General features: G+C 44.3%; 2 protein-coding genes across 6 annotated transcripts in view; one reads left to right on the plus strand and one right to left on the minus strand.

The window, feature by feature from the left end:
* MAEA (macrophage erythroblast attacher, E3 ubiquitin ligase) overlaps positions 1–10,572 on the minus strand; it is a 44,671-nt gene extending 34,099 nt beyond the window's left edge. The window contains exons 1-2 of one of the 4 annotated variants that reach the window (XM_065735909.1): positions 10,366–10,450; positions 3,979–4,070 (exon numbers count right to left, since the gene is read on the minus strand). In XM_065735909.1, the coding sequence (XP_065591981.1) occupies positions 3,979–3,999 (21 nt within the window). In that variant the 5' untranslated portion in view covers positions 4,000–4,070; positions 10,366–10,450. Of the gene's footprint in view, positions 1–3,978; positions 4,071–10,365; positions 10,453–10,500 lie in introns of those variants that run through there. The other 3 variants (XM_065735908.1, XM_065735910.1, XM_065735907.1) reach the window with 3 other exon arrangements.
* Positions 10,573–11,190: 618 nt separating this feature from the next.
* CTBP1 (C-terminal binding protein 1) overlaps positions 11,191–13,172 on the plus strand; it is a 211,463-nt gene continuing 209,481 nt past the window's right edge. For both annotated transcript variants that reach the window (XM_065735898.1, XM_065735900.1), the window contains exon 1: positions 11,191–11,259. The gene's annotated coding sequence lies outside the window, so the exon portion shown is untranslated. The remainder of the gene's footprint in view (positions 11,260–13,172) is intronic.

Genomic DNA, 13,172 nt, shown 5'->3' on the forward strand with positions numbered 1-13,172 from the left:
ATATATATTTTTACCTTAACCCAAACTTCTCCACAGGTTTAGAGAAAATAGACTTTAAAATAACATGCCATAAGGAGATACCATCTTCAGTCTTCATCATTATAGAAAAGTGGAGCAAAATGAATTATTTCCACCCTCACTGAAGTTCCATGATTACAGTGATCAAAGCATCCACTGCCTCAGAGGTATTTAACATCAGTGGGAGTCAGAGAAGCAGACTGGACTTTGCCACTTTTAGCACCTTGAATTCCACTAAGCAGCTTAAAGACATCTTGAGAATGCATCTTGTAATGCTTTGGCTGTTAAGCATACCCACAGCTTCCATGACAGTCACTCCTCGTTCATTAGGCACTGGGGTTTCCAAACACCAAACTCCCAAATACAGAACATTTCAATAACATATGAGATTAAAAAAAATAACTATGGCAAGATGATCTTTGCAGAGGTGTTATGTTAATCCAGCCACAACAAAAAGCACGTTGAGCTACAGCTGGAAATCCAGCACTCCCTATCATCATGGTAAACAGACATACATTTTATTCAACTGGATAAATTCAATTTATCCACTCATAAGCAGTTTAAGTGACAGAGGCTTTACAGACAGATCAGCAGAATAATAAACATGAAGAAAAGCATCAACAGAGTAGACCATGTGCCCTAGCAACAGAAGACAGCAAAGCCTCAAGTAAATGCTGCCTTTGTCTTTCTTTACTTGCCAGGTCTTCTCCTAAAGCTTCCAGCTCCTGCACCAAGAAACTGGTAAGGGCAGGGGGCAGAATGGGGAGAAGAACAGCAAGCAGCCTTAAAGAAAGGAGAAAATGACTCTGCAAAGCCGCCACCACCTCTCTGAAACATCATGATGAACAAGCCAAGTCTTCAATGACTACAGAACGTTTATTGAGGCTCTTCCAAAAGAGAAAATGTGGAAAACATGGTCTCTTACAGCTCCTTTGTAGCCAGACTAGGGAGGGGCAGGCTGAATGAGTGAAACACAACCTGGGTCTGGGACTGACTGGACAACCAGGCTCAAACAATGATCAGTGATTGAAAAAAATCTACCTGATGATTTACATTACAAGACTCCCAAGGACTGTTATCAGCTCTCATATAAATACCTTCATCAGTGATCCACTAATAGGACAGAATCCACAGGCTCATAGAGCACAACAAACAAGCAAAGTGCTCAGTAATCCTGGATGGTAGACCTGATATTAAGTCTGACAAGCTGGAGAAACGCACTAAAAGCTTAATGAAATTCAGTCAAGGTAAAAACCAGAGCCCTGCACCTGGCGCAGAACAATTCCATGTATTAGTACAGGCTACAGAGTAACTGGCTAGCACCACCTCTGAAGAAAATGATGGATCACAGGTAGGACTGGAATAAGCAACAGACTCCTGAGGCAGAGAAAATTAACCACATACTGGGGCTGCATTAGCAAAACTGAAGACAGAGACTCAAGAAGAATGATTATTCTCTATGCTCAGAACTCCTGCACACTCATTTGGAATATTAAGGCTGGTTTTCAGGGGCCTTCCCCATTCCATATAGATGAGTACAGCAGTAGGACATGAAATCAAGAGGCTAAGAGAGGCAGACCTGTTTCACTTGTAGGAGAGAAGGCGACAGGGAGCTGGGAGGGGCACAGCCTGATAGCAGTCTTCTGCTGCCTAAATATGAGTATCACAGATAAGAGCTTACTAGACTTTTCTCAGAGCAAAATGGACACAGTTGACAAGAGGCACATGGAGATACGAGTGGCCACAGCAGGTAAGACCAGAAGTCCCACAGTAACTGTCCTTCCTCTGACAGCATCAGCAATTGAAAAGACTTCACTAATCTCAAATGGTCTCTTAAGACTACCAGAGCAAGAGGTGGGAGACTTATAGTAGAAGCACCACAGGTCATCATCCACGAACTCTGCTGGTTGTCCACAACCTGCTGAATTTCAGCAGGGCAACGTCCTGCAGTTGAGACACATCTGTTTCAGGCAGTGTGTGAAGAAACACTTGTTGGCATTGATCTGTCATCTACTAGCCTCATTTGAAACCATTTTGTTCTTTTGCAGGAGAAAAAACATTTACCATCCCCATAACCCTCACATTGTCCCTTGAGTCCGAAGAAGCCTTCCACTCTTTGAAGACAGCTTTCTAGATCTCTACTCATTCTTGCCCTTCTGTGGACATCTTCCAGCTTTACTGCATCCTTCTTCAAGCTAAGGCAAGGAAGAAAGTCGTACTACTCAAGAGAAGATGATACCATGCACTTTCACCACAACAAAAATCAGGATCTCTATTTTTCTCCCTCTCTCAACACTTAACTTTATTTCCCTGACTGTTCCTGGAACAGTCACTATAACCCTTAAATCTCAGTAAGCAATCATGAACACTTCAGAGGTTCTTATTTCACACATAAAACTAGGATAGGTTTTCCTTGCACAGCCTCAATCAGCTGTACCACACATCTAGCTACATCCGATTTCATTTACCTTAACACCTCTACCATCTCTTTTGTCCAATGCTTCACACTTTATGTCTACAATGCCATAATTACCTTTGTGTGTTCAAGGAAACTGAATCAACTCAGTACTCATTCTTTGTTCCAAGCTGTTCACGAAGTCAAATAGCAGCAGCACTACAGAGCCCTTAGCAGAACACTAAAATTAACCTTATTCTACGTGAGGCTAGCTATTAAATTCTTATGTTCATTTCTTATCTTCTGCCCGATTACCTATCCAGTTAAAAACTTCTCTCAAGAGTTCCTGATAAGGAATATTAACAAAAAAAGCATTCTATGATACTAATTAGCAATGAGTCATATCCCCCTCCCCCCCAACTTCTACCTTTAATTTTAAAAGACCACAGAAATCCAGGATCTGTACATGGGGCAACTCTCATTTTGAAGCCCTGTTAACTAGTGTACTTAGTTCCTGTTTAATTAGGAAGAATAGTTTCTGCGCATCAATAAGCTGTTGGTTGGAAAGGGAAAAATCAATGACAGATACACATCACAAGAATTCCCTTAAGGAAGCAGAATCACTGGAACATATACTTATTTTATTTAGGATAGCTATGAAAAATTGTCTCAATACTTCAGGAAAGTGTGTTAACTGCACTTACTAGAGGACTTCCAGAAAGATGGACACAGGATTGTGTGAAAAAATCTAAGTCACTGCAAAGATGAATGAGCCTTTATCCTCCCTCAAGTCTAAAGCCTTTGAACACCAGTTCTCAAACTGATCTGCTCGCGTCTTACAGACTCAATTCCTTGTTCACTTGAACTGATTCAAGCCTGAAAAGTTCCACTTAAAAGCAAAAACTAAAACCAAACAATCTGTCTGACAAAAAAATGTTTCTATTCCATAGTGACTACATATAAGAAACTGCTTCAATTACATCTATCATTCAACTACTGGAAATTATACAGCAAGAATGATACTCCAAAAAACATCATCACAACTGAAAGAATTATGTAGAAGCACTTTCGAAAGAGTGAAAGCCACTAATCACTCTAGCCTCCAGCTAACAGGGATTCTCTAAGCTTTATTTTCCAAAAAATTAATAAAAAAAACAACCAGTTTTTCCACAGAAATAAAGCACAGATAACATCTCTTACATAGGTTTAAAATCTTTGTAAAAGAACCCATTTTCCATTTATTTGATGGAAAGATAACTAGGTCCAGTTTCATAGCAGTACTAACTCATGCACAGAACTTCAGCTATAAATCTCAACTTTAATAATGTCTGTATGAATCATCCTCTTTCAACACTAATGCCTCACAGCTGAGAGCAAGCAAAACTTCTGGCCATGAAGAACAAATTTTATATGTACAGAAATACCTACACTGTGTACCAATGGACTCAGTCTTGGGCAGGAAGGAATTTGAAATGCACTTTTAAAACTCTTTTCAGGCACATTAAGTTAGGTAAATAGTGGGAAGAACACAAAATAAGAAGATTGAAGAAAAATAGGAGTCCTACCAGGTTAGATGGGGGAACCATTACAGAGCTATGCTCTCCTTTCAAGGGTCAGAAAAATGATGTGCTTCCACTCAACTGTTAGCCTATAACACCTGCAAAGCACCAGAGAGTTGTATGAATTTACACATCTTCAACTCAAAAGATGACTTCCCATGGAATAAATAAGCTTTTTCAAATGCAATATATTGTGCTTGTATATGAACTTAAGTCTTTTCATAGATAGGGACAAGAAAATGATTAAATGATATCAAACAAAATCAAACAGAAGCAAAGCCAACTTAGTCCCACTTTATGCAAGGAGAAAGAGGAACAGAAACATGGAGAAGAATTATCTCCTAAAGTAAAAAAAAAAAGCTCTATCAACAAAAGGTAAACAGAGAGAGGAAATACTTTTCAGCTTTAAGATGCTTCCTCATTAACAAATTCAGTCACCTTGCTTACCTCCAACAACAAAAAGGACAGCACAGTCATTGCATATAGCACCACTTCAAACATAAAGCAGAGTACAATAAACTGTAGCAAGTTCCAGTCAAGCCAACATAAGCACTTCTATGCAGAATTAATGAAATTCTTAATGTTTATTTTTTATTTCTTCCACTAGCTCTTAGATAATTCTAGAGCTGAATTGGCATCATTATTTCTCACTCAACTCATCCAAAATGTAAATTATATCATCACTTATTCACAGAATGAATTATTCCAATTCACAGTTCTTATCAATCCCTTGTAGTGGTATTTCTTTGGTTCTAGGCAAAATTAGAAAATTAAAAGAAAGGAGGAGCAGCATGTATCCAAAATGAGAGGCTCCGAATAATGGCTGGATTTTGGCTGAATTAGGTACAAGTGTGAATATGAATTCTTAAAGAGATACAGATCAAAACAGAAAAAATAATTGCATAAGCCTAAAATGCAGCTGTAGATATTTTGATTTTTTTTCTTTTAGAAATATTTCTAAAAACTTAAAGTAGAATGCCAAGCAATTCTCCTTAGTTAAAAACCTCAATTCAGAACTCAGGATTACAGCACTGCCTGTTCTAAAGCAGCTGTGTCCAGAAAGAAGGCATCACCACAATATTTGAAGCTGCCACTTCAATGCAGTAGACAATTAACAGTGAAAGTTACTGTACAGTGAAAGACTGTCCATCTGCTACACGTGTTAGAAAGAAGCAATATCCCAAATATTACCCATTTACACAAACTGCCAGTAACATATCAGTAAGCGTTTATTAATATACGTATGAAGCTTTTGAATACAACCTCCACTAAGCTGAACCAAATGCTTTATGAAGACACTGTATGGTTGGACAAAACACTGACTTGCATCCCAATGCCATTAGGTCGACAACCATGTTGGAGCCCTGCACTCCTCCCCACCCAAAGAAGCAGCCAACTGGATAAGATCACATAGCTGGACTGCACCCTAAGCAAGTCCCTTTGTTTAAATCCTCCTTTATTCTCCAAATATTTGCTCATTTTAATCACAACATCAGCTCTTTAAACAAAAGCAGTTATCACTGTCCTCCTCCACGTTTGCACAGCCATGAGCCTTTAGGCTGGGGATGCTGCTTTTGGTCTGACTGCTCCCGAAATAACCAACCCCAGCTGAAGTGACAGCATTGCACCTAGCATATAATTAAGGATTACTGGCTCAGCAGACCTCAGTCAGGAAGTACAAAGAGCCAAAGCTCTGCTCAATAAGATTACCTGCATTACTTCAGTGCTCAGTGCAGCTTACACCTCAAGGCAATGCCCAGAGTGCTCAAGGAAAAAAAAAAAAGCTGAAGTGGACAAAGTGTAGGATGTGAAAAAGTTCTATCACTGGATAAAGGTATCCTGACAATATAATCTTGATTTATTTAAATAAGCAATAATGTATGTCAGATTGGATTAGGTAGCCATTGATACAGCATATTTCACATTCTGAATGAGCAAATACTTCTGCAGGGTGCATCTTTGGGCTGTTCACTATGGGAGGCCAAACAAATAATGAAGGTGGTTTTGGAAGCTTACAAGGACCAATGGATTTTGACAGCAAGCCCTTTTAGAAAATGCCCACCTGTCACAACTGCTTCCTTAAGCTCACGAGCCCTACAGGTGGACCATCACGCTGCTTAATGCAGGAGCTACTAAAATGAAAGACTGAAGAGGTTCAAAGAAAAGAGAATTGGCACTGGGTAGGTTCCCAACATCCCGTAAGGGCTCCACTCCTACCACAGAAAGTTTCTTCTTACCACAATAGTTTCCAGCAAAAGAAAAAAAAACAAACACAACCAAGCACAAAATGACATGGCCTAGTTCATGGCCTACACTGCTCCTTAACATCTTTTAACTGTGTTTTCCTCCTGCACTGATAACTTGAAAAATGTATTTTACAGGGAGTGGGGAGGGGTACAAAAGATACCAAATCCCACAGGAGGCAATTCCTGCCCTCACTGCTTTCCAATGTTCAACTCCTCCTGCAGTACCAATACCAGGTTTCTCACTGACCAGGAGCACAGCAGCAGAGCAGCAACACAAGGCATCACACTTGTTTGTTGGCATGCAAGCACGATGTGTCAAAACAGGAAGTGCATGGCTCAGCAACATACTAATGCTTGGTAATGCACACCAAGTGAGTCAGAGCAGCCTGTTTGAAGACTGATTCAGTGTGAGATACAAGTGCTCACACCAAGTTAGCACAGAGCTCACTGACTACTACAGCCAGCTTCAGCCTTCCACCTGAGCAGCATTTCAGTCATTACTGATCATGAACTTGTGCAGATTCACTGAAAGTGCACTAGGTATTCAAAATGGATTACCCATCCTCATGTTGTTGGTACCTCTCTCACTGAGCAGCTTCTGCTGTTGTACATTCAAAGCTTGACATGCACTACTGAATACTTCTGTTAAAATACTAAGCAATGAATAAAAATAAATTCTTATCGAGTGTATAAAGGTGGAAATAAATTATCTTGTGCCTTTTCTGCTTCAGCAGGAAAAAAAGGTTGACCAGAGTAGTCTGCCACCTTCACTCTAGATCTTACACAGTGGTTCACAGTGCATCTTCACAGTCTGCAGGTGACAGAAAACTTGAAGCTGCTCATATGCCAGATGGTCACGTTGCTGTTCAGAGGGATCTAAACAGGCTGGAGAAAAGGGCAAACAGAACCTCATGGAATTGAGAGGGAATAGCAAATCCTGCATTTGGGAATTAGCAAACACATGCAGCAGTACCTACTGCAGACCGACAGGTTGGAAAGCAGCTTCAGAGTAGAACTTGGGGGGGTCAGGGTGGACAAACTGGCCACACAACAGCAAGAAGCCTATGCAGTGAAGGCCAACAGCATCCTGAGTTGTACTGAGAAGAGAATGGCCAGCAGGACAAGGAAGGTGACCCTCCCCTCTATGTGAATCATACTCATCTGGAGTGCTGTAATCAGTTCCAGGCCTCCACTACAGGCAGACACCACAGCGTAGAGTACCAACAAGTTGGAGCATCTCACACATGAAGAGAGGCTGAGAGAATAAGGACTGCTTAGCCTTGAGAGGGCTCCAGGCAAATCAAATTCATGTGCATTAACACATGACAGAGAGGAAAGAAGACAGACTACAACTCATTGGTAAGAGGAGAGCTAGAGACAATAGACACAAAATAGAGGACAGAACAACTCAATGTAAGCTTGTTTTTAAATTCACAACAGAAGCCAAGCATTAGGACAGTTTTGACCACAAAGGCTGAAGGCTCCATCTTAGGTATTTTCAAGACCACGCAAGACATGCCCCAAGCAACCCACTCTAACTGCCTCCACTTTGAGCACAGCTGGTTGGATTGATGCTGTGGACTCAGGACAGAAGCAACATATGCTTCCTAGTCTTGTTATATGTTCCCCTGTTAAATGATCAGGTAGACATGTTAATTTCTCAAGGAAATAACATCTTATTAAATCTGCTGCCAGTATTCCCCCAACACTGCTGCCAACAAAGGAAACCAATCAGCAGCACCGAGATGATGCTCAAGAATTCTGTGCTTCCACAGCTTTCATTTTGATCAGCTATTTTCTAAAGCAGCTAGCTTAAAAAAAAAAAACACAAAAAGCACAGCTAACCCTAAACTGCTGCCAGTGAACAATCCAGACAAGAGTATTTTGACACATGACCATCACCTTCTTTAATATGGAAGACCCTACAGTTTTGGGGTCTTATTCCATTTTGCTTGCTAGTTCAGTTTAATGATTACTCTCACTGCTAAGGATACAGATGAATTATCAAGCTTCTTGTCATCACTTGTTTATTAGTGTTTCAGCAAAGAACCACAATAACAATGTTCACATTCATTCGTTTTTAAACTGTCAGCCTTCATGTTATATCCTCCAGATGAAGCCAGCAAAATTCTCCATCAGCAAGCTCCCCCCCACCCCCATCACAATTCCACAGCACTTCGAAGGAAGAATAGCTGGCAGCCTTCTTGTCCTTGACAAGGAGGAGGCACGCTGAGGAAATAGTCCAGCATTATTTCCTATGCTTAAATAACTTCTCTAGGTTCATCTCAAGAAGTCGATTTACTCCTCCTGAGCTGAACTACCGAAGAACAGCTGAAGCATTTCCACTTCAGCAGCAGCCACAATCCAGCAGTGGCAGATATCCCTCTGCAGTTTTAAGCACTCTTTCACATGAAAGGCACTGTGTAGAACATAAAGTAAATGCAGAGCTATTACACAACCACTGTCTAGTGATGTCGGCACGAGGAAGCTAGAGGGAAGAAAGAGGAAGGATACAAATACAAGCCTACAAATCTTTTATATTTTCCTTACCTCAGGGAAAAAAAATCACCAGCACCCAAAACTCAAAGAGAAACATCCCAGCCACCGCATTGGTGATGACAATTAAACCCATAAATGACCATGCATCATTTCACAAAGCTGGAAATCAAATCCTCACAGAGCCTCAGATCAGTGGAAACTTAGGCACCTGCCTCCTAGTAAAGTGGAAGCTGCTATCAATGTATTTCAGCAGATTTGAGCCTTCTGTGATCGCTTCTCCCTGTTGCTTTTTCACCTTCGCCACTGAAGTGTTTTGACACATGACTCGTGGTTAAGAGCACTTAAGAGGACATACAGAGAAGCTCTGAGCAGACAGTAGGTTTCTTAAGCAAAAAAAGAAAAGATGAGAGAAACAACTCAGCAGTTGAGTGGGCACTGGGAAGAATCAATAAACACCAACCTCCCTGAGAAATGTAAAGGGTGTCTCTCTCACTATTTAGCCTCTCAACATTACAAACAACATCCCATTCTTCAATGTATATTTTTGTTGCGATTTTTCAGGGAAAAAGCAAGCTTGGGGAAATGCAAGGATCAGTCCAAAACATTCTCCAGTTTTTAAATGGCTGGCACCAGGACAATTCGTCTTAAGTCACAACCAAGAAAACAAGAACTCGCTGATCCTCACTGCCAGTAATTTTTCAGGAATGTAACAAGCAGAGCTGTGATAACAACTGGAATACGTCTGAAATGCAGTTGTAAAACGATCCTCTTAACTTTAAGGGCCTTCACATTGCTGTGGCTGTGGAAAGTGCTAGAGTGCTCTCTAAACGCACTTTAGAATTCAAGACTGATAGTGTCAGGGAAACGACGACGGGAAGATGCCTTCGCATGTAAAAAAATCGCGTTTTTGTTCTTCTGCTTCTTGGAACTAAATTAAAGGCCGGGAGGGTGGGGAATGAGGACGTGCACACGGCCAAAAAGCCTGCAAAGCAAACACTGCTCAAGGCACACAGCACTGACTGTGTGAAAGTGCAGCATGATCTCAGCATAACAAAGTTTAACTGCAAACCACCTCCCAGACACAAAAAGCCGCCGAAGCACCATCCTGGGAGATGCCCAAATCAGCGCTCTGCACCACAGCCCCTTCTCCCATCTCCCTCCCACAGCCGCGGCTATTAACGCGGCACACCTCCAGGCTCCAAACAAAGATCCCCACCGATTCCTAACAGCATCACCCTTCCAGCTCAGCCATTCTCGAGCCGATGACCTCAAGCTTCAGCACCGACCTCAGCGCTCAGCCTGGAGCCCATCAGGACGGGAAGCCACCATCCCTCAGACCACGCTCCCAGCACAGCTTCGCTTAACCATAATCACTCCGCACATACAACCCTACAGGCCCTTTTTTTTCCTCCTCCTCTTCCCACCCTCCTCTCCCCCCCCAGTACATTCGCTCCTTTTTGTGTGCATCCCCCCCCAGCACTGCCACGCAGCTCCAAGCGCCCGCATCCCCCCCACAACCCCGCAGGGCTGTACTCCAGGCACGTCCCCGTCCCCACAGCGAGAGGAGGAGGAGGGAGCCGAGGCGGCTCCAACGAGGCGAAAGGGGGAGCGGCCGGCTCTGCCCTCCTCCTGCGTGCCGGGCACCCACCTTGAGAGTGGGGTACTCCTGCACCTTCAAAGTCATTGAGAGCTGAGCAGCTGATTCCTGCACCGCCATCTTGGATCGGGCACCAGCCTCCCTCCTCCTCCCCCGCCCTCCCCAGCGCGGAGCGGAGGCAGCTACCTACAGCGCGCGCGGCATGCCGGGCAATAAGGGCCTTCCTCCGCCCCATCACTCTTAGAGACGGCGCGAACCAACGCCGCTCGCTCCTGCCCGCCCACATTGCCCACTCCCCCCCGGCGCCGCGCCGTGGTACGTTCTGCAGAACGGCGTTAACAGACACCGGGGCGAGAGACACCGACCAATGAAGGCGGCCCTTTCGCACGCTGTGATTAAGCTTGAGAAGTCACGCTTGATTGGGTGGCGCCGTGGAGAAGGGCGGGGCCTCTTAGAAACGCGGACAAATCAAATGGTCGAGTTACGGATTACGGCACGGGGATAGGCGGGACGTTGAGAGGTGACGGACGTCGAACAACCCGATCAGGATGGAAGGGGCGTTCTCATCGTCCAATCAGGGCCTCTTGTAGGCGGGACCTAAAAGTAAATTTTGCCGGTGACTTGGAACGGCCGTTTTAATGCTCTCTTGAGGTGTCCGGGAAGGGAGGGGAAGGGCTTGGGGCGGAGCCTAGCAGGGGCGGGTGTTGATAGACAAGAGCGCGGGCCAACGGTATCCCGCCGCTCTGCTGACGGACAGGCGGCTGAGCGAATGGACGTCGCGGCCAGGGAAAGCGGGCGGGGCAGCGTGCCCGCAGTGTGGCTCGGTTCATATTGGCCGGGAGGGAAGGGAGGGGGCCGCCCTTAGTAAGTTCCGCGGGGAGGAGAGAGCGAGTGAGAGGCAGTGAGGCGGAGGCGGCGGGAAGAGGTTTAAATAGCGGAGACAGCGTGAGTCCCCTTCCTCTCGCTTCCCTCCGCCCGGCGCCGGCACTTCGCACCGCGTTTGGGCTTCGGGCGGTCCGTCCCCGTGGGGTTTTCCCTCCTCGGTTTCCGTGGGGCTGCGCCGGGAGCGGTCCCATTGAGATGATGGCAGTCGCGTTGTCACTCGCTCCGTAGTTCCGTGACCGCCCGTCTTAAAGCACGGGCTGCTCTGAAAGTAGTGCCTCCTGCTTGGCGATGTTCGCCCACGACGGCTGTGGCTGGGATGGCAGTAGGGGCTGAGCCCTCCGCAGCGCTGTCCCGTTGCGGTTTGTGACCGTGTGACAGATGGCAGCAGAGGGGCACTGATAAAATGGCGTCTGGCGTGGAAGTGTGGATGGAGAAAGGTGTGTCACAGAGTTCGTCCACGGGGGAACAAAGCGGTACCCACGGGCCTGCAGCGATGCTCGCTGGGTGCGTTTCAGCAGCAGCGACAGCGAAGGTGGTTCAGCTCTGCTGCTGCAGTCTTTTGAGCATAGCACACAGCCTCTTATTCACACCTGGCAGAAACGCCTAGTTCGTGGTGGTGACGGTATTGAAAAGCAGTGTTTTGTAGGCGAAAATCCGCGCTCTCGAATAGCGTTATTGTTCCCTTCGTATCTGTTGCAGTTTCTGCTGAAATAAGTAGGAGGCATTACTTTTGGAGCGACCTACGCTCGCCTTCAAACCTTTGCTTTGAAAGAGCGAGCTGCTTTTAACAAACGTTTGCTGTTCGGAATTGGGCCCGGTTGCATCTACCTCAAGTGAAGGCTAATGCCATTAAAAGGAAATGAGTGAAGTCGTGTTGCTGTGTGCTACGTTCTCTTTGGGTTTTGTCTTCCAACTCGTGTTGGTTCTCAGCTCCCCCGGTGCTGACCCCAGTCAGCAAATGTATGCCTGAGTGTAATGTGCCAAGCCCACGCCAGGTGCAAAGTCTTTGTTTAAAAGGTTTATTAGTAAATCCATTTGTCGTAGTTACACCTGGGATTAAGGCTCATGTCCAGGCACGATCTTGGGGCCAGATTCTGCAGGAGGGTTGGTGTAAGGATGGTTTTGACTCCAGGAAAGCTCTGTGTAGGGAATGGTTTATCTGAGCTTGTCAAACTGAGAGCTTAGCTCAGTTGTTGCTGAATTTACAAACGTATTCCTGTTGTTCCAGTCTGCTTTAAATATTCTGTAAGCTAATATTTACAAGGAAGTCTGCTGTTTAATATTCTATATCACTGGTGTTCCTGAACAGCTTGAACTGGGTGCACTTCTAGCTCCTCAGATCCCTGTGTGCAGGCACTGAAGAAGTGAGTCTTCCTGTGTAATGCACCAAGCTGTGTATGTATTTGTCCAAAAATCTTATTCACACAGAATTTTCGTAAGTAATGTCCTTAGTGGTCCTTTTTGTTAATGCAGTAGTTAATGTAACATAAGACAAATGTTCTCTGGATAAAGGCTGTGTGCTCAGGCTCTACCTGTCTTTAAGCTTGAGATTTACTGGCGATGGCTTGTCAGGCATTAGTAGTCAAAGTTAAAGGGCTTGCTTAATGGAACAGATGGCCAAGTAACCATCATGTCAGAGAAAGCAGCATGTATTCTGTGTATTCTTAGTTTAACACAAGAGGGAGCATGTCTAATCTTTAACCTTTAAATATTGCAACTTCGGAGAGGAAGCTTTAATTGTTGCGTGTCAACTAATTTATGTCCTAGGCTTCATGTGCAAATATTGATACGACCTATTCATATTTCTGGCATGTTTTCAACTTTAGGTTGCAGCTGTTGGTTTGTAATACAAATGCTGGCCTGGTAAATGCGTCGATGAGAACCAAGCTTAATGATCTTTTGAACCTGTTAAAATCTGTCGTTTCCTGCTGAATTTAACAAAATATTTATGGTCGTTTCTATTCGTTACTATG

This window comes from Cyrtonyx montezumae, unplaced genomic scaffold (genome assembly GCF_038088225.1).
Source record: "Cyrtonyx montezumae isolate F1298 unplaced genomic scaffold, pur_monq_1.0 scaffold_2, whole genome shotgun sequence".
NCBI lineage: Eukaryota > Metazoa > Chordata > Aves > Galliformes > Odontophoridae > Cyrtonyx > Cyrtonyx montezumae.